This window comes from Pelobates fuscus, chromosome 5, assembly GCF_036172605.1.
Source record: "Pelobates fuscus isolate aPelFus1 chromosome 5, aPelFus1.pri, whole genome shotgun sequence".
Taxonomy (NCBI): domain Eukaryota; kingdom Metazoa; phylum Chordata; class Amphibia; order Anura; family Pelobatidae; genus Pelobates; species Pelobates fuscus.
The window spans coordinates 244,741,440-244,762,315 of NC_086321.1; the positions used below are offsets into that span (position 1 = coordinate 244,741,440).

At 42.4% G+C, this 20,876-nt stretch overlaps 1 protein-coding gene across 2 annotated transcripts in view; it reads right to left on the bottom strand.

The window, feature by feature from the left end:
* Positions 1-20,876, bottom strand: part of IFT74 (intraflagellar transport 74) — a 145,418-nt gene that overhangs the window by 3,199 nt on the left and 121,343 nt on the right. For both annotated transcript variants that reach the window (XM_063455182.1, XM_063455181.1), the window contains exons 17-19: positions 13,686-13,849; positions 6,693-6,818; positions 5,736-5,796 (exon numbers count right to left, since the gene is read on the bottom strand). In XM_063455182.1, coding sequence (XP_063311252.1) covers positions 5,736-5,796; positions 6,693-6,818; positions 13,686-13,849 — 351 coding nt within the window. The remainder of the gene's footprint in view (positions 1-5,735; positions 5,797-6,692; positions 6,819-13,685; positions 13,850-20,876) is intronic.

Here is a 20,876-nt window from a genome sequence, read left to right on the forward strand (position 1 = left end):
TGCCCGTTTGATAAATATGTCTCTGTGAGGTCTGAAAAATTAAACGTAGACACCTAAAACTTTGTATTCTGGAAGTGAGTGTCATGCCTCCCAACATTTGAAATGTACAGAAGTGGACACTGTAGCAGACTCATTCCCTTTTGTTCGATTGTCCGTACCCCCTCGTTCTTTTCCCAAATGGATGGAGAGGTCCCGCTTGTATACCTCCCCGAACACCGACCACGCCTGGCTGTTAACTGCAATTAACACATTAATTCAAGTGCTTTCCCTGGGTGGCTGTCATTCGTATAATCGAGCGCACGTGTTCCAGGAATGGTGGCCATTTTGTCTCCCGAACACAGGCAGCGGTACATGGTTGAACGCCTGGAACTATTTTCGGCCATGTGATCTCGCAAACCCGGGCAAAGATTGTACCACTGCCCGTTCAACTTCCCGACCAACTAGTCGAACGACATGCGGGAGAGAGGAACTACCAACTGGGGGGAGCATTTGCTCCCTGAAACTAACGGAGTTCGCACAGGAACACCGGAAAGGAGTCTGTTGTCCTCCGTTCTCTGGAACTGTTTTGGGCCATCGCCTCGTGGCCAGGCAGTCACAACTTTACCCAAATGGCGATTCCGTTCTACTGAATGGATCTGAGCACTATTTGTATCAAACTTGTGGGGTTCCTGTAAAATACGAATATGTTTTTTTGGGTGTTTTATGTATGTTGCCTGTATTTTCCTGTACCTGAGAGATAATTGAGTTACTTCGTTTTAGAGAAAGGGTCGTCTTACATAGAGACCCCATGTTGGGGGTGTGTGCATAAAAGGCTGTGTTTGAGCTGAATAAATCAGTTGTACTCCCAGAACTGTGTGTCCTCCAGTTACTGGGAGGAGGAGGGCTATTCACATTGAAGTATTATGTTCGTGAGTTCCAGTTATTGGTGATAGAGAGTCCTGGTCAGGACTAGCGCTCAGCTACAGACATTTTTTAAATGTCTGTTTTTTAAAGAAAACATGAGTGAGCAGGCAAAACATATTTATTTTATTTCTTATATGATTCATATTCAACTGTAGTTTGTAACAGAACGGCACAATCATAAAACAAAACATGGCAACAAAGAGAAAAATGAAATGACCCCTGTTCAAAAGTCTGCATACTCTTCATTCTTAATAAAGTGTATTGCCCCCTTTAGCATTAAAGGGACTCTATAGTCACCATATAAAAGCAAGAAAGAGAGGTCCCCCAGCCTTCCTTCTTGCTTTTATATGTACTTTCATTCATTAAAAAAAAAATTCGAGGTGTTTTTATATTAAAAACTTACCTCCGTTCCAGCGCCGAGCTCCCCGCTAGGCCGCGCCCCCTTTTTCATCAAAATGACGAAATCGCGGGGCCCAATGGGACGGCTTCGCGCTGCACCAATCGCGTTCTTCATAGAGCGGCATTGAATGCCGCCCTATGAAGAACCTGAGCGCTTTACCGCGCATGTGCGCGGAATGCGCGTTCGCGAGCTGAGCTGTCTGACTGACAGCTCAGCTCGCTTTCTAAAATTATCAATAAGGGGGGGGACCTGCTGTCCCCCCCTGGCCCCCACCCCTGTGCGGCGGGTGGGGGCCCTAAAATTATCAATGAGGGGGGGGACCTACTGCCCCCCCGGCCCCCACCCCTGTGCGGCGGGTGGGGGCCCTAAAATTCTCAATGAGGGGGGGACCTACTGCCCCCCCCCCGGCCCCCACCCCTGAGCGGCGGGTGGGGGCCCAAAAATTATCAATAAGGGGGGGGACCTATTGTCCCCCCCGGCCCCCACCCCTGAGCGGTGGGTGGGGGCCCTAAAATTATCAATGAGGGGGGGGACCTACTGCCCCCCCGGCCCCCACCCCTGTGCGGCGGGTGGGGGCCCTAAAATTCTCAATGAGGGGGGGACCTACTGCCCCCCCCCCCCGGCCCCCACCCCTGAGCGGCGGGTGGGGGCCCAAAAATTATCAATAAGGGGGGGGACCTATTGTCCCCCCCGGCCCCCACCCCTGAGCGGTGGGTGGGGGCCCTAAATACAAATGGGGGGGGACCCTAGTTAACCCTTCCCCCCCCCCCCCCAAAAAAAAAAAAAAATATCTCCCTACCTACCCCCCTCACCCTAAAAATAATGAGGGGGGACCATTAACTAAAAACCTGTAAAAAAAAGAAAAAATAAGATAAAATCAACTTACCATTCAATGTTTTCTTTCTTCTAAAATCTTCTTTCTTCAGCCCCAAAAAAGGCCAAATAAAAATCCATAATAACCAACGCAATAAAAAAAAAAGAAAAAAAAAAAAACGAGCGCAAAAAAAATAATCCATCTTCACCCATGGAGGGCTCCGCGCAGACTGAGCTCCGCAGGGCGGGGGAAGGCTTATAAAGCCTTGCCCACCCTGCAATTAGGCTAAGAACACTCTGATTGGTGGGTTTAAGCCAATCAGAGTGCTCTTTGTCATTTTACAAGCGTGGGAAAGTTCTTTGGAATTTTCCCACGCTTGTAAAATGACACAGAGCACTGTGATTGGATGGATTTCAAGCCATCCAATCACAGTGCTCTGTGTCATTTTACAAGCGTGGGAAAGTTCTTTGGAATTTTCCCACGCTTGTAAAATGACACAGAGCACTGTGATTGGATGGATTTCAAGCCATCCAATCACAGTGCTCTGTGTCATTTTACAAGCGTGGGAAAATTCCAAAGAACTTTCCCACGCTTGTAAAATGACAAAGAGCACTGTGATTGGATGGCTTGAAATCCATCCAATCACAGTGCTCTGTGTCATTTTACAAGCGTGGGAAAATTCCAAAGAACTTTCCCACGCTTGTAAAATGACAAAGAGCACTGTGATTGGATGGCTTGAAATCCATCCAATCACAGTGCTCTGTGTCATTTTACAAGCGTGGGAAAATTCCAAAGAACTTTCCCACGCTTGTAAAATGACAAAGAGCACTGTGATTGGATGGCTTGAAATCCATCCAATCACAGTGCTCTGTGTCATTTTACAAGCGTGGGAAAATTCCAAAGAACTTTCCCACGCTTGTAAAATGACAAAGAGCACTCTGATTGGTTTAAACCCACCAATCAGAGTGTTCTTAGCCTAATTGCAGGGCGGGGCAAGGCTTTATAAGCCTTTCCCACCCTGCGGAGCTCAGTCTGCGCGGAGCCCTCCATGGGTGAAGATGGATTATTTTTTTTGCGCTCATTTTTTTTTTTTAAATTGCGTCGGTTATTATGGATTTTTATTTGCCCTTTTTTGGGGCTGAAGAAAGAAGATTTTAGAAGAAAGAAAACATCGAATGGTAAGTTTTTTTTATCTCTTTTTTTTTTTTTTTTTTTTTTACAGGTTTTTAGTTAATGTTCCCCCCCTCATTATTTTTAGGGTGAGGGGGGTAGGTAGGGAGATATTTTTTTTTTGGGGGTGGGGGGTGGGTTAACTAGGGTCCCCCCCTCCTTTGTATTTAGGGCCCCCACCCACCGCTCAGGGGTGGGGGCCGGGGGGGACAGTAGGTCCCCCCCTTATTGATAATTTTAGGGCCCCCACCCGCCGCACAGGGGTGGGGGCCGGGGGGACAGTAGGTCCCCCCCTTATTGATAATTTTAGGGCCCCCACCCGCCGCACAGGGGTGGGGGCCGGGGGGACAGTAGGTCCCCCCACCTTATTTATCATTTTAGGGCCCCCACCCACCGCTCAGGGGTGGGGGCCGGGGGGGAAAATAGGTCCCCCCTTATTGATCATTTTAGGGCCCCCACCCGCCGCACAGGGGTGGGGGCCGGGGGGGGGGGACAGTAGGTCCCCCCCCTTATCGATAATTTTAGGTGGGGGCCGGGGGGGGACAGTAGGTCCCCCCCCCCTTATCGATAATTTTAGGGCCCCCACCCACCGCTCAGTAGGTCTCTCCCCCCCCCCCCTTCAACCACTATTGTGGACAGTAAGCGTCCCTGTGGGTTCGGGCTTCAGCTGTCAGCTGAAGCCACGCCCACAGCAGTGCTGACAGGCTATCAGCACACAAAGCGCGTTCACAGTGCTTTGTGTGCTGATAGCCCGTCTGAAGTATTCACCCAGAATGCATCAGACGAGAGGCCTTTTTAGGGCCTCTGAACTCGGAAGTCCCTCTGGTGGCCGTCTGATTGACTGCAACAAGAGGTGTTCCAAGCTTCCAATGTAAACACTGCATTTTCTCAGAAAATACAGTGCTTACAAGAAAAAGGCTCCGGGTAGCTGTAGCACTCACCTGAACAACCTCATTAAGCTGAAGTTGTTCAGGTGACTATAGTGTCCCTTTAATGACAGCGTGCAGCCTTTTGTAATAGATGTCTATGAGGTCCCTAATTCTTGCAGGTGGTATAGCTGCCCATTCGTCTTGGTATAATGCCCTCAGGTCATGCAAAGTCTTTGGTTGACATGAATCGCACGTTTAAGATCTCCCCAGAGTGACTAGATGATATTTAGGTCAGGAAACTGAGAGGGCCACTCCACCTTTTTCCACTGTAACAAATGGAGTCAACTTGTGCTTAGGGTCAATGTAATGCTGGAAAGTCCAAGAGTGTCTAATGCGCAAACTTCGAGCAGAAGAATGCAAATTTTCTGCCAGTATTTTCTGATAACATGCTGCATTCATCTTGCAATCAATCTTCACAAGACTCCTCGTGCCTTCAGAGCTCACACAATCCCCAAAACATCAGTGAGCCACCACCATGCTTCACAGTGGGCATTGTATTATTTTCATTTTATAGGCCTTGTGACCATAAAGCTGTATTTTGGTCTTGTCACTCCAAATTACAGTGTACCAGAAGCTGTGAGGTGTTTCAAGGTGTTGTCGGGCATATTGTAACCGGGCATTTTGTGGTATTGGTGCAGTAAAGGCTTCTTTCTGGCAACTCGACCATGCAACTCATTTTTGTTCAAGTAGCATTGTACTCTTTGAAACAGCCACACCGTCTCTTTCCAAAGCAGCCCGTATTTCTCCTGAAGTTACCTGTGGGGTTTTCTTTGCATTCCGAACAATCCTTCTGGCAGTTGTGGCTGAAATCTTTCTTGGTCTACCTATCCTTGGCTTGGTATCAAAAGATCCACACATTTTCTGCTTCTTAATAAGTGATTGAACAATACTGACTGGTATTTTCAAGGCTTTGGATATCTTTTTATATCCTTTTCCATATTTATAAACTTTGTTACGCATGTCTTTGGACAGTTCTTTTCTGCTCCTCATGGCTCAGTATCTACCCTGCTCAGTGCATCCACGTGAGAGCTAACAAACTCATTGACTATTTTTTTACACAGACACTAATTGCATCTTAAAAAGCCACAGGTGTGGGAAATTAGCCTTTAATTGCCATTTTAACCTGTGTGTTACCTTGTGTGTCTGTAACAAGGCCAAACATTTGAGGGTATGTAACATTTTGATCAGGGTCATTTGGGTGATTTCTGATATCATTATGATTTAGGCTTCACCTCACACTTCCAGAACGAACAATACAGAAGCTCTGCATTTTACATCTAGCAGCAACTCCCACAACCTCCAGGTACTGACTGAAACTTGGAAGATACTCCACTTAATTTATTCTTACTTTGCTACTATATTATCATGTGTTACTACAGCATTGTTACCATCTATACCCGTTTGCCACTGTTATTTTCTGTGCATGCAGTTTTTATTATTCATATAATAATATAATGTAATGTACACTATTTTCATGCCCATTTCATTCCTAAATTGAGGAATATTTTTAAAAGGATACACTCTTTCATCACAAAGTTGTTTTGTTCATGATGTTGCCACTTTCTTTCCAAGTTTGTGAGCTAGAAACATAACATATATGTGAATGCATAGTTAAAACAATGTAATAAAGGAATCTATCCACAGAAAATAGTTAAATAAAAGTAAATAAAATGCATGGCTTAGGAAAGTGAGCCGATTGACCGCATAATCAATAAGTCTGTAATGTGACCTGACTGGGGATACAATGGAAATTCTGAAATAACCAAGGAGGAAGGATAAAGCTGGGAAGGAGTTACACAAAGTACATCATACTCAAGAGGGTAGGTAAGGTAAAACGTTCAAACACGTTCAAATTATTTCAAACACTGGAAATATGTTAAATAAAAATGGAAAAAGAACTAAAAAGAAGCATCGAAATACATGGTTACATCTATAGAAAATGAAAGCAACAATCCAAGTGTGCTGTAGTGGTAATGGTGCCAGGAGTGCCCCCAGAGTAAGTAGTCAAATTGCTAATGGTTTGGCAACTTATATGGGCGCCAAACTTCCTCATGAGAGCCAGGTCCTCTTTGCATTGAGCTAAAGACTGGGTTTGGCTTAGGATAGCTAACAGAAAATGTGTGCAGTAGACCCTGGCTCTCCATGGAAAAAGTGATGGCAGACCCCCGGTAAGTTGTCAAAACGGTTTGGCTACTTACATTGGGATGGGGGGTGGGTGGTAAGGGAGAGTGGTGGTGCGCACCAGTGCACTGGCACCATAACCACAACAGTTTGACCTGAATAATTTATAACCCACTTGTCTGCACTGTATACACTAGAGAGAGAAATGCAAAGTTGATTTAAAAAATACTTTATATAAACAAAATTGCTTGTTTCTCATTCCGACATACCACTACAATGAAGCAGAGTTCTAAGGGTTTTTTTTTTTTTTTTTATAGTTTTAATGAGCATGTAGAGACTTACGGACATTTCATACCTGTGAATGGGTCTCATTCTCTTGGAGTTGAGTGTTAAGTTTTTCATGCTCAGAGTTCAGCTGCTCTAATATTTTCTTAAAGGTGTCTCTGCGCTTGGATAAAATGATCTTATCTTCTTGGAGTTTCTAAAGTAAAAAAAAGGAAAACATTTTAACGATAATGAGTAATTATTAGCATTTAAATAGCGCCAATATATTCCCATTTTACAATTACAATTATAAAGTGTGGATATTTGACAACAAGTAATTTACATACAGAATATAGCAGAGACAAGAGGTGAAGAAGACCAAACACACTAACAATCTATGAGGAAGGGGTAATGACATACAAGAGAAATAAGACCATGTCAGAGGGGGCTAGATATTGATGTATAAGATGCCTGTGTAAAAATAAAGTGGTGTGTGGAAGAACTGAACAGTGGCAGGAGTCAGCTGGGCTATGGAGGCACACATGGGCGTCCGCAGGAAATTTTACGGGGGGGAGGTGGGGCAGAATTGTAATGACATTCATGCCCTGCCCCTTTTTGACAGTGTCATGAAGGGGAAGGGCATTGTCATTATCAAATAAAGTGCAGGCATGCAAAAGCTTAATAAAGAATCAAGTTGCCATTGTCTGATTTGAGTGTTGCAATTTCTAATATGTTTTGAAGGTTAACACTATACAATGCACCACATTAGTCACACACACCTGATCAAGGCAATATAACTGAATTTTAAAAATAAAAATGACTGCACACAAAGCTACTGCCGCAGCACTAGGTAGCATACACAACAGTTGCCAACGTACAAGGAGACACACCTAGCACTAGCTACAGCACCAGAATGTGCCCACAGTACCAGATTGCACCCACAACACTTCCCGCACCTTATAAATTCCAGTAATAATAATAATAATAATAATAATAAAGGGCCCTGGAGGGGGGCCCTCTAACAGAGGCCATCTCAGCATCCATTAGATAGTCTGTTAGAAATATAAATATTATTTTTTACCTGTGTGTCTCTTAACCCTCATTTTGTGTTTCTTGTTCCATCTTTTGAATGTCTTACCTCTCTTAATGTATCTACCCCCCTTAATTTATTTTATCCTCCATTTTTCCCCTTGGTGTCTTACACCCCCCCTTGTGTGTCTCTTACTTTCCCATTTGTGTGTTTTACTTTCCCCCTGCCCCTTTGTGCGTCATTGTCCCCTTTCTCAGTTCCTCTGTGTATCTCTTGATCTTCTTCCCAATATCTCCATGTCACTGTCCCCTTCTCCAGCACCTCTGTGTGTCCCTGTCCCCATCGCCAGCTCCTGTGTGTCATTGTCCTCTTCTCCAGCCCCTCTGTGTGTTCCTGTCCCCATCGCCAGCTCCTGTGTGTCATTGTCCTCTTCTCAAGCATGCACACACTGCTGAATACACACACACACACCAACTGCTGAATACACACACACACAGACTGCCGAACATACACACACACAGACTGCTGAATACACACAAAGACTGATGAATACACACAAAGACTGATGAATACATACACTCACTGCTAAATATACAAACACACAGAAAGCTGAATACATACACACAAAAAGCTGAATACATACACTCACTGCTGAATATACAAACACACACAGCAAGCAGCCCTCTCTCATTCATTGGCAACAGCAAGGAGCCAGTCCCTACAATAGGCTCAATATGACATTTTTCAAAGGCTAGGTTACTAAAAAAGGCTAGGATACGAGGGAGAAGTTTGATATGACCTGCTAGAAAGTCTCATGACTCACAGCTGCAGTATAGGAGCAAGACAACAGGTTTCTGACATGTTGGACATTAGGAAACTTTATAGTGCTCTTTCCCAATGTATTTTGTATGCTTTGTGCTGCCCCAAACACACTGTGAGCAGCAGTAATGCACCTAGTTAACCCTTTCGTGGCTGTAGCCATTTCCCTTTTCTCCACATATGTGGTAATAGTGAATCTGACTACATGGGACATACAGTAGAGATGGAACGTTAAAAAAAAAGGACTACATCCTCCTATCTGACTTCATAAATGAAGTCCTGAATTTTATAACCCCCTTGCCTCACTTACATGATCTTAAACTGCCCTCCCTTGCCTCAACTACCTAATCTGAAGGCTGCCCCCATGCTTTACTTACCTTTCTTTACATCAGGGCTTAAAATAATAAGCAATAATAGTGAGTGCGAGGGGTAATGCTGTAAATAGGATAAATTATAAATATGTCAATGTGGATAAATTCGCCATATGTGGACTCAATTATGAATAAATGGTGTGTAGTTGAATTCTTCATTTAGTCCAAAGGGAGTTAATGTCTGAAATAATTAAATTCATTTGGATAATTTTTGTAGTAGATGTCTATTGAAATTTCCTTTTGTTGGATTGGGGGTGAGCTTTTCAATTGCTTGAAAATGAAGATTGTCAGCTTGCCCATCATGAAAATTCTGGATGTGTCTGGCTATTGGAGTAGGGGTGATGAAAACAACATGTTGGAGTATCCTGCGTCTGAACTGCTGAATGGTTTTACCGATATATTGAGCACCACAACTGCATGTTATAAGGTATATGATGCGAGTGGTGCTACAATTTATTAGTGCATTGGTATGTACCATGGTCTTAGATTGCGTGGATGTTACTGTAGTAGAAGGGGTAATATACTGGCACGCCTTACAATGCCCACACTGAAATGTGCATTTGGTCTTGGTGAGCCACTTGGATTTCGGAGGATTGCTTGCCAAATGGCTATGAAGAAGTAGATTTTGTAAATTTGGGGGTCTGCGGGCAGTAAGTGCTGGACGGTCAGTTAAATTCTGAGTATAGAATTGTGCGACAAAATGGGCCAATTATTTTTCAAAATATTAGACATAGTGGGCCAAGCACTGTCAAAAGTTCCTATGCATCTCAATGGGGATGAATTATTGTTTCTCCTGGTGGATCTGAGACTAGAGGGTCTATCTATCTAAATGGCTCGTTGGTACGCTCTTTTGAGAACTCTGTTTGGGTAACCAAGTGATGTCTCAAACATTGGCATTCCTGATGGAAGGCTAAATCATCCGAACAATTCAACCTTGCACGTAAATATTGGTTGTAGGCGATAGAGGCTATCAATTTATATGGATGGTGACTATCCCAGTGAAGGAGGCGGTTTGTAGATGTTGGTGTTCTGTATAGTTGTGTTACAATTGTTTCATCCTCCATCAAAAGAATCTTGAGGTCCAAAAAGATTAGTTCCTTATAATCAATGACGTGTCAATTTTAAATTAATGTCATTGACGTTAAGTTCTGAAGCAAACGTCTCAAAGCATGGAATTTAACCTGCCCATAAAAGCAGGATGTCACCTATGTAGCTATACCATTTGAGGATGCAACTTTGGTAAGAACTATATTTGGAAGAGTTGATGACATGCTGCTCCCACCATCCTAAAAACAAGTATACCAGCTTTGAGGTTTGTAATCAGTCAAGGGTCTGTTTGGATTTTGTTCCTCTAAAAGATCTGTAAGGGTTTGAGCTAGTCGAAAATCTTGTAATGTCAAACCTGAGTCAATTGCTGATGAGCCTTTTTTAGTGTGCATGATGTTCAAAGCCAATTTTCTACCAAACAAATTTTTGTATTTTGACCAATTCAATTTGTTATATGAGGGGGTTGGTACAAAAGATAGACCCTTACTCAATAGAGAAATGTGACGAGGTTGTGAGGTGAAGTCTGATAGATTGATTATGTTGTTGGATGCTAGAATTTCTGATTGTCACCACTTTGATATCTATTATTGTATAGCAGTTTTCAAGTGAATTTGTGTTTTTTTCCTTTCCCCCTTTTCCCTGTGTTTTGGGTTTCTCCAATTTATAAACTATACCTAATAATATTGTGTTTTTACCCTCTATATTATAATAGTGGTGCTGCCAGGACAGTACACAGTCTCTTTTTTCTATTTATAAACGTGATACACTTGCTGCATGAATACGGGACTAATTAGCCACTCACATACACAACCAACTTTCCCTACGAGACGCTAATCTAATGGAAGAGCTTATTTTGGAGGAGGAATTGACCCATGCAGTCAAACACACTAAGACACACTGAGTCCTGACGGACTTCCACTACAATATTACAAACGCTTTGCAGCAGACCAGCACTTTGTCAAGGCATTTAATACAATCCCCGTGGGACACAACATCCCTACTGAAACCCTATCTGCAAACATCACAATCAGCCCCAAGGAAGGCAAGGACATGGAGCATTGCATGATCTACCGATCAGTCTTACTACTTATCTGTGATCTTAAACTGTTAGAAAAGAAAATATCAATGCAGTTACAGCAGTTCCATCCAGAGTTGGTGCATGGAGAACAAGTTGGGTTCATCCCTCACAGAAAGGCTAGAGACAACAGCATCCGGAATCTATCTATCTATAGTACATCATTATTGTCTATTGATGCAGGGAAGGCCTTCGACCAGATTAATTCGTACTTCCTATTCATGACACTGCAGCAGGCTTGGGATCCAGACGTGCATAAACAGTGCAAAACCGGCACAAACCAGAGATCCCGCTGTTGCTGATGCTCTCTATTCTTGCCCTTGAAACCTCAGCGCCATTAGGGACACCCTCGACATCCAGGTCCTGTCAATGGGCAACACTCACCACAAAGTCTTCCTGCAGCTCCTCTCTGCTCCCTTGTGTTGTGTAATGATGCTGGGAGCTGGAATATTCCGTCCCCGGCATCACTGCAGACAGTGCGAGGGAGCAGAGAGGATCTGCAGGAAGACTGCTCCCTAGCGCACAAGAATATCAGCCCCACTGGACCCCAGGAAAAGTCCACTCAGCTCTCCCAAAGGTAGGGAGGCTGGGTGGATTAGAATAAAAAATAAAAATGTGTGAGTGTTAGAGAAAGTGTGTGTGTGTGTGTCTGTCTGTCAATGAGTGTGTGTATGTCTGTCAGTGTGTGTGTGTGTGTGTATATGTCTGTTTGTATGTCTGTCAGTGTGTGTGTATATCTGTCAGTCAATGTGTGTGTTTGTATGTCTGTCAAAGAATGTGTGTCTGTTTAGGTACCTGCCCCCCTCCGATCACATGTTGGTGCTTTTACTTACCTTTTTTCCCCACGGCGTGCTGGTTTCGCTGTTGCTTGTCCCGCCTCCATAGCTGAGATCTTAATGATCTCAGCTAAGAAAAGGCTTTCCCATAGGAAAGCATTGGGGAGATATTATGCATGTTCTCTATGGGTAACATTCAGTTCCTCCATGTAGAGCACTGACACAGAACTCTAGTGACCGTCTGAGTGACTGTCACTAGAGGTCTTAGTAGGCAGCAATGTAAAAGGTTATAGGCACCAGAACAACTACATTAATCTGTAGTAGTTCTATTGACTGTAGTGTCCCTTAAATAAACTGTCTCCTAACTTTTTTCGCTGGCTCCTAGATTCCAAACAAATTTGTCAAGCCCTGATGTAAAGAACACGCAACATAATAATAATAATGCCGCAAATATTTAACATAATTACAACTTTCCAAACTATGTGGAAAACAGATATATAGATGCAATTTGTCAGGTTTATAATATCCTAATTTGCATATTGTGGCAAAAATGCTTTTTTTTGTATCACAAATAGAGGGCAATGGAGAATTATCACAAACCTGAAAATATAAATCTCCTTTTAGCATAACCTTGCAACAATGGCAAACCCAAACTAGGGGGGAAACCAGTCGAAATGGCCTCTGTGTGCATGCCTCCCCAAAACAGAACCCCATTCTAGGCCCGAGCCCATAGTCAGTGGAAAGGAGGCTGACTAGCAGTCCTCTTCAAGTACCAAGGTAACAGAGGATTCTGTTAAAATTATTGATATCTTTCTTCCGGTCCATTTGGCATTGTATTGACATCACCTCTAACTTCACAACCCTGCTTTTTGACTGAGACTGGAGCCAAAGAGTCTGGCCACATTGCTCTTCCAGCTTGTTAATTAACTAAGAATGTAGAATCAGACAAGCTGACCCTGCTTGGAGCCTACTTTAATGCAAAGATTTAATTACCAACAGGTTAAGACTTTTATAACAAATTATCACACATCGGCCCTGCCTTACCAGAAAGCTGACAGATTTTGATAGTGTGTGTGGAGCCAGACTCGATGGTGCATGGGATCTCCCTTCTATATACTACCCTCTAGCGACAGAATGGGTCTCCTGCTCCCTCCTTTTTTGGCCAATGGGCCATTTTCATAAAATCCCAAAGGGAAAAAATATGTGACCTGGTCCGTCACTGCTCATTGGGAAGCCGCACCCAGGAGTCAGCCTACAAACTTCTGTCACACAGGTGTATAGACCCTTCATGAGATGCTAACTATTGGAGATGCCAGGTTGCCTTGGGTATTCTCTGCCGTATATTGTGCGGCTCATTTTGGAGACAAATACATGACATGTTTTCTGAGAACACCCCCTCCTTTTTCACCCGCACACTTCATCATACCAAAGACATCAACATCAGTCTACAAGAAATCAATGACTGTATGTATACTCAACAGTGTCAAACATTTGATCCATCTATTTTAGTGACAAACAGATCCGCCCTGTTTGCACCTCTGGTTCGCCATGATAGAGCAACAATGGAGGCTTGGTACCCTTCCATCAAACATGAGTCTCGAAAGCTTATACAACAATATTAACTTGAGGCTTTAGTTCTAAGTGCCTTTCTCTCGCTTACATCTCCAGCAGAGGGGAGAACACCAGCTACCATGACCACTCATGCTTTTTGAAGTGGTCATGGTGGTGGAAGTCTGGATGTGCAGTGTTTAAGCTTGAAATTGTAATTTTCTACCAATTAACCAGGTATGACCCCTTTGTGACAGTCAGGCACAATTTAGGCCACCTTAAACATCTTAATGCTATATGCTGCAGTATTGCAGATATAGTCACAACCACAAATAAACATTCATAAAGCATATCATAAAAATATGCATAACTAATCATGCAGGTGTAATGTATGGACTGATCAGAACACATCCGTTACCTTTTTCTTCTCTTCTGCAGATACTCTTAAAGCGTCCAAATTACTGAATGTTTCTAAGCCTTCTGTCATGTGCTGTATGTTCTCCTTCAATGATGTTAACTCACTATTTATTTTGGATTCCAGCTGCTCCACTTTCTGAAGGTCTTGCTGTAAACGCTGACTCTCTAATACAAATACATAATAAACAGCAATGCACATTACTTTTGAAGACCTTTTTCTTTTTATAATATAGGCATCTCTTATTTTCTGAAATATATATTATAGTATATATAGTATTTTGGCATCATATATTTATATATTAGCGTATTGCAGTATGCAATGATACAATTTTTATTGGACCAACATAATACTTAAAATACAAGCTTTCAAGAGTTTTCCTCTCAGGTCTAAAGCAATACTGATTAATATGATAGAGATTAACACTTAAAAAAACAGATGTTAGAGAAGGGGAGGGGGTGAGTGGGGTGTCATAAATAGCAGATGATGTGCCCGAGAGTGAAAGGTGCAGATTGGTTGAGAATAGCCAGAACAAGTAAGTAAACAGAGAAGAGTTAATAAACTAAGAATAAAAACAAAACAAAAAAATAGCAGCTGTATATTTGTTTTAAATCAAGTTTTATTGAAATCTTACATAAGCAGAACCATACCTCACAGGGGAAGATAATTTTCAGCACTGTTCAATTTGAGTATACAATGAAGAACATGAAACATAACAATTGCAAGAATGTCATAGTAGAGATCAGGGCCGGCCTTAGGCATTTGGGCGCCCTGTGCAAAAAATCTTCACAGCGCCCCCCCTTCCCCCCCCCCCTCCCCCACTCCTTACCCCTTCCCACACACCCTGTCACACACACACACACGCAGACAGTCACACACAAACACGCGCAGACAGTCACACACACACGCGCAGACAGCCACACACACTCACTAACAGACAAACACACTCACAGACACACACTAACAGACACAGACACACACTAACATACACAGACACACACTAACAGACACAGACACACACTAACATACACACACACACACACACTAACAGACACACACTAACATACACACACACACACACACACACACTAACATACACACACACTAACATACACAGACACACACTAACATACACACACACACACACACACTAACATACACACACACACACTAACAGACACAGACACAGACTAACATACACACACACGCACACTAACAGACAGACACACACACTCACCCACATTAACACATTTTTAAACATTTATTTAGACACCCCCCCCCCCCAGCCTCCTTACCTTTGGGAATGCTGGGGGGGGGGGGTCTCTTCCTCCCTGGTGGTCCAGTGGCTGCTGGGCTGGGCGGGCGGCGCTGGCGGGCGGCTGGCGAGGGAGCACTTCCTCTGAGCTGTTTGCTCAGCTCCCTCGCGCGCCGCAGAGTGAGGCTGGGAGCCGGAATATGACGTCATATTCCGGCTCCCAGCCTCACTCTGCGGCGCGCGAGGGAGCTGAGCATACAGCTCAGAGGAAGTGCTCCCTCGCCAGCCGCCCGCCAGCGCTGCCCGACTGCCCAGCAGCCCGGCATGTCTGTTAGCCGCAAGGCTAACAAGACATTTGCCTTGGGCATTTGGGGGCGGCTTTTTTTGCCGCCCCCTGGAAAATGCCGCCCAAGGCAAATGTCCTGTTAGCATTGCGGCTAACAGACATGCCATGTGAGCTATGCGGCCGCAGGGCGCCCCCTGCACCATGGCACCCTGTGCGGCCGCACAGCTCGCACACCCCTAAGGCCGGCCCTGGTAGAGATGAGGAAGCCTCGGAAATGTGACATTTTGTCCACTCCGGCTTCAGACCACCTGTCGCCCTTCCAAAATGTTGATCAAGGGAATCAGGAGCTATCCCCTGGTTTTCATGGGGGTCGTCTGGACTCTAACCTCATCCCACACAGGGGCCTCTTCTGGACCATTCCCAGACACCTAGTTGTATCGGGCATTCGAATGGCCCCATCTATCAGCTGTATATTTGTATGTCCTGCTCTACTGTTTTTTTGTTTTGTCTCTCTGATATATAGATTACACACGCACTTATATATACAGTTGCAAGAAAAAGTATGTGAACCCTTTGGAATGATATGGATTTCTGCACAAATTGGTCATACAATGTTATTTGATCATCATCTAAGTCACAACAATAGACAATCACAGTCTGCTTAAACTAATAACACACAAAGAATGAAATGTTGCCATGTTTTTATTGAACACACCATGTAAACATTCACAGTGCAGGTGGAAAAAGTATGTGAACCCTTGGATTTAATAACTGGTTGAACCTCCTCCAGTGTGCGTCTGTCAGTGAGTGAGCGTCTGTCAGTGAGTGAGCGTCTGTCAGTCAAAGTGCGGCCTTGAAAGGAAGGGGTGGGAAAAATTTAAATTGGGGGCTGCCTGATCACCGTCCTGCCTACATAATTTAGTAATTTTATTGATTGCAATTTAAGGGACCTGCCTGCCAACCCAGGTCGAAAGTCCAGAGAATTTAATTTGTTAGCACTGTATTTTACCCTGTAACGTTCTACGACACCCTAAAACCTGTACATGGGGGTAATGTTTTACTCGGGAGACTTCGCTGAACACAAATATTAGTGATTCAAAACAGTAAATCATATCACAGCGATGATATTGTCAGTGAAAGTGACTTTTTTAAAATTTTTCACACACAAACAGCACTTTTACTGATGATATAATTGTTGTGATACATTTTCTAGTTTTGAAACACTAATATTTGTGTTCAGCAAAGTCTCCTGAGTATAACAGTACCCCCCATGTACAAGTTTTATAGCGTTTTTGAAAGTTACAGGGTCAAATATATGGGTCAAATATTTTTACATTGAAAATGGCCAGGTTGGTTACGTTGCCTTTGAGAGCGTATGGTAGCCGAGGAATGAGAATTAACCCCATGATGGCATACCATTTGCAAAAGAAGACAACCCAATGTATTGCAAATGGTGTATGTCCAGTCTATTTTAGTAGCCACTTAGTCACAAACACTGGCCAAAATTAGCGTTCAATTTAGTTTTTTACTTTTTTCACACACAAACAAATATGAACGCTAACTTTGGCCAGTGTTTGCGACTAAGTGGCTACTAAAAAAGTCTGGACATACCCCATATTGAATACCTTGGGTTGTGTACTTTAAAAAAAATATGTACATGTGGGGTGGTATTCAGAGATTTATGACAGATAATAGTGTTACAATGTCACTATTGATACATTTTAAAAATTTATGTTTTGAAACCGCAATATCCTACTTGTACTTATAGCCCTATAACATGCAAAAAAATAGCAAAAAGCATGTAAACACTGGGTATTTTTAAACTCAGGACAACATTTTGAATCTATTTAGCAGTTTTTTTCATTCGCTTTTGTAGATGAGTAAAAGATTTTTCACATAAAAGTCAAAACATGCATTTTTTTCAATTTTTCATCATATTTTTTCATTTTTTTTAAAAAATAAATTACATGAGATTATATAAATAATGGTATGTAAAGAAAGACCCTTTTGTCCTGAAAAAAACAATATATAATTTGTATGGGAACAGTAAATGAGAGAGCGGAAAACTACAGCTAAACACAAAGATGCCTGGTCGCAAATGTACAACATCGCAAAAACAGTCCGGTCCTTAAGGGGTTAATGAGACAAACAGGGGTATTTTTCTAAACCCCTACACACTTATTAACCCTTAATAGGAAATACATGGGCTGGGTGGCAGCAGAGTAACATGGCTGTGTAATACACAAGCAAATACAAACATACAAAATTAAGCCCTGCGCTCAAACTCCCACTACTCCTGGCCGGCAGATATAAATATAGTACACTACTTCCAGCCACACATACAAATAAATACAGTACAAAAGCATTATCTTGGTCACAAACCGCAAGATTTTGCATGCTGTTTTTCAATCTCCTAAAAACAATACGGCTTCTATGTCTAAATTTTCTTACAAGAGCACTCCATTGAAAAAAAATATATAAATTCGTTCTATACCCCTAATGAAAATGTAATTTGCTTTGCATGTTTTCTATATGGGTATATGAAATCTTGGCTTTCCTTTTGTTTTTCTATTTCTCTTTCAATAATTTTTACCTTTAATATATTCCATATAACCATTAAATGTAGACACATAGAAACAGCAAAAAAACAAAAACAAATCCAAACTCCGGTGTTATGTGGGGGGGGACTAGGACCTATCTATCCTTTATCTCAGTTAAAACGCCAGAGAGCATTATGAGCTTTGGTTTAAGGTACTTGAAGTATCAATCGAGGTAAGCCAAGAATCCCACATACCATGTTTCTTTTGGGATTTAACATAAGGTAAACTCAAGTCTCTTTCCATTCTAAGTTGAAAGAGTAATTGAGTTTTATTAGAATCCCACGTTAAGTCATTATCATTCTTCCAATTTCGGGCCAAGACAACTTTGAAAGCAATAAAACAATGTGTAATAAAATACAGATTTTTCCAGGACATCTTAGGCCAATGCATACGTAATAAAGCAGTAGCAGGATGCCGCTCCAAATTTATATTCGTTTTATCATATATAAATTGAAAAAGCATTTTTAATTTTCAAACGACCCCACCAAATATGCAGAAAGGTACCCTCTTTTTGAAACTATCTCCAACACAAAGAAGAGGTACTCTGATACATCCTTGCCAGTTTAACCGGCACCAGATACCATTTATACATAACTTTATATTGCGTTTCTATTAGATTCAAACATTAAACTTGTTTACGTGTAGAATTAAAATCTTTACGCCATGCATCGTGTTCTAAATTACATTTACGATCTCTCTCCCATGGTCTCTTCTCGGAGACATTCTCCTTGTAATTAATAACATAGATTAATTCAATAGCTTTAGTTAAAGGATCACTATAGTGTCAGGAAAACAAACTTGTTTTTTCCTGACACTATACAACCCTTAGGTCCCCCCCCTTCAGTTACTTACTTTAATCCAGCACCGGGTGATGTCTCCTCCCACTCCGACGTCAGCTCCCAAGGGGAGCGGAATGCGCATGTGCGGCAAGAGACACACGCGCATTCAACAGTCCATTGGAAAGCATTTTTCAATGCTTTCCTATGGACGTTCTGCAAGCTGAATGCGATTTCCGCATCCAGCGTATCGCAGAAGCGCCTCTAGCGGCTGTCAGTAAGACAGCCACTAGCGGTTGGATTAACCCTGCAATGTAAACATAGCTGAAGTGGTCTGGGTGACTAAAGTGTCCCTTTAATATCTTCGGAACTGTTTTATTACAAAAAATCTTTGTAATACCTTGATTATATTAGGACTAATTGTTATTAAATGATTTTGCAAGAAGTGTTTAACTCTAAGGTAAGTAAAAATGTCAGAATTAGACAGGTGGAATAATTGAACAACATTTGCAAAATACATCAGTTTACCTTGATGTAAAATCTGGTCTATTCGATGTATTCAAGGAGTTTTCCAATTAGCTATAAATACATTTTCTACATTAAGTTCAATAACTGATAAACTTAAAAAATCCAATACCGCATTATGTATACCCATAGGCGTGTGCAGCCTAAAGCACAAACACACACACACACACACACACACACACACACACATATATATATACATACATACACTGCTGTGTGTGAGGGTGCTGTGTGTATGTGTCTGAGGGTGCTGTGTGTGTGTGTAATAGTGCTGGTAGGGTGCTGTGTGTGTGTGTGTGTGCAGTCAGTGTGCTGTGTGTGTGAGGGTGCTGTTAGTGTGCTGTATGTGTGAGACTACTGTGTGTGTGTGAATTTGTTTGGAGTGATTGTGTGTGGGGGTGAGGGGACAGATTAGGAAAAAAGCTCACCGGGTCCTGTCCTGCCTCTTTGATCTCCCCACCGGCCCATGGATCTTTGATCTCCACACCGGCCCATGGAGGCACACAGCAGGGCAGGCGCTTGGATAGCGCTAGCTCTGCGTGGACCGAGAGGGGAGGTGCTGGGATCTCCCCTGCCGGCCTCGATCCATGTGTACACCCCGTGCGCATGCCTATGTGTATACCAATAGTCCTTTTAAATTCCGACCACATGGAAATAAGTTGGAGTATTTTTTTTATTTTCTATAGAGGAGATCTGCACTTTCCTATTGTGGGTGTTCCAAATGAGACCATTAAGGTCTTGTAATCTAACAGCATCAGCTTCTATTCTATACCATCCTTCTCTTATAGCTGTTTAAGTTTGAATTCTGTGGACATGAGATATCATGTTTGCCAAGTACTGAAATCTGATATTTGGGCAATTTATGCCGCCATTTCAGGTCTTTGAGACAGGGTGCCTTTACTTATCCTGAGCTTTTTGCCTTTCGATATAAAAGGAGAGAAAAAAGTTTGGAGAAGAGCTAATCAGCTATCCGAGACTTTGAGGAATTATTTGGAAAAGGTAATTCCATTTTGGTATTATATAAGGGTTTATAACGTGAATTCTACCCCACTAATATACCTACATTCTTTTAATAACTGATTTGTAGATGTGAGGAGATTCATAAAATTAGTCTACATAATTCTACTAATGTTTTTTTTTTTTTTAATTCGAAATTTTTATTTAGGCTTAAGCGTGGTATAACAGAATTTGACATGGCTAGGTTGTTCAAATACAAATTTGGTCACAATACTTTGTTTCCTACATAAAAGGTCGAACATGAGAGATTCTTCATAAAGCACATAAAGCAGCACAGTGCAATAAAGAGGAAATGTAACCCAAAGATAACAGAGTATTTATAACTATTATGAACAATGTTCCCACGAATACCCCGAGTCTAGTTTTCTAAACTTGGGGTGGGGGTGGGGGTTAATTGTTAACCTTTGGTTGATTTGATTTATGCACATCTCTATTGTGGGAATTTTTTGCGTGGCCCTGTTTCGTGGAGGAGAGAGCTTCTATTAAGATATGGAACTTCAGATATTTGTCTGGTTTTCATAGTATAGTTGGAAAATGGAAAGTACAAAGTTTTCAATGAGGTAGGGTAAGTGTATACCAGTGCTATCCTTTATTACTTTTGCTATAGCTCTACAGAAGCTGCTAAGCTTTGGGCAGCTCCAGCATATGTGTGACATATTTCCAATTCCAGATGCACATCTCCAACGGTGAATAGATTTGGTTGGGCACATGCGATTTAAGCGAGTCGGTGTTAAG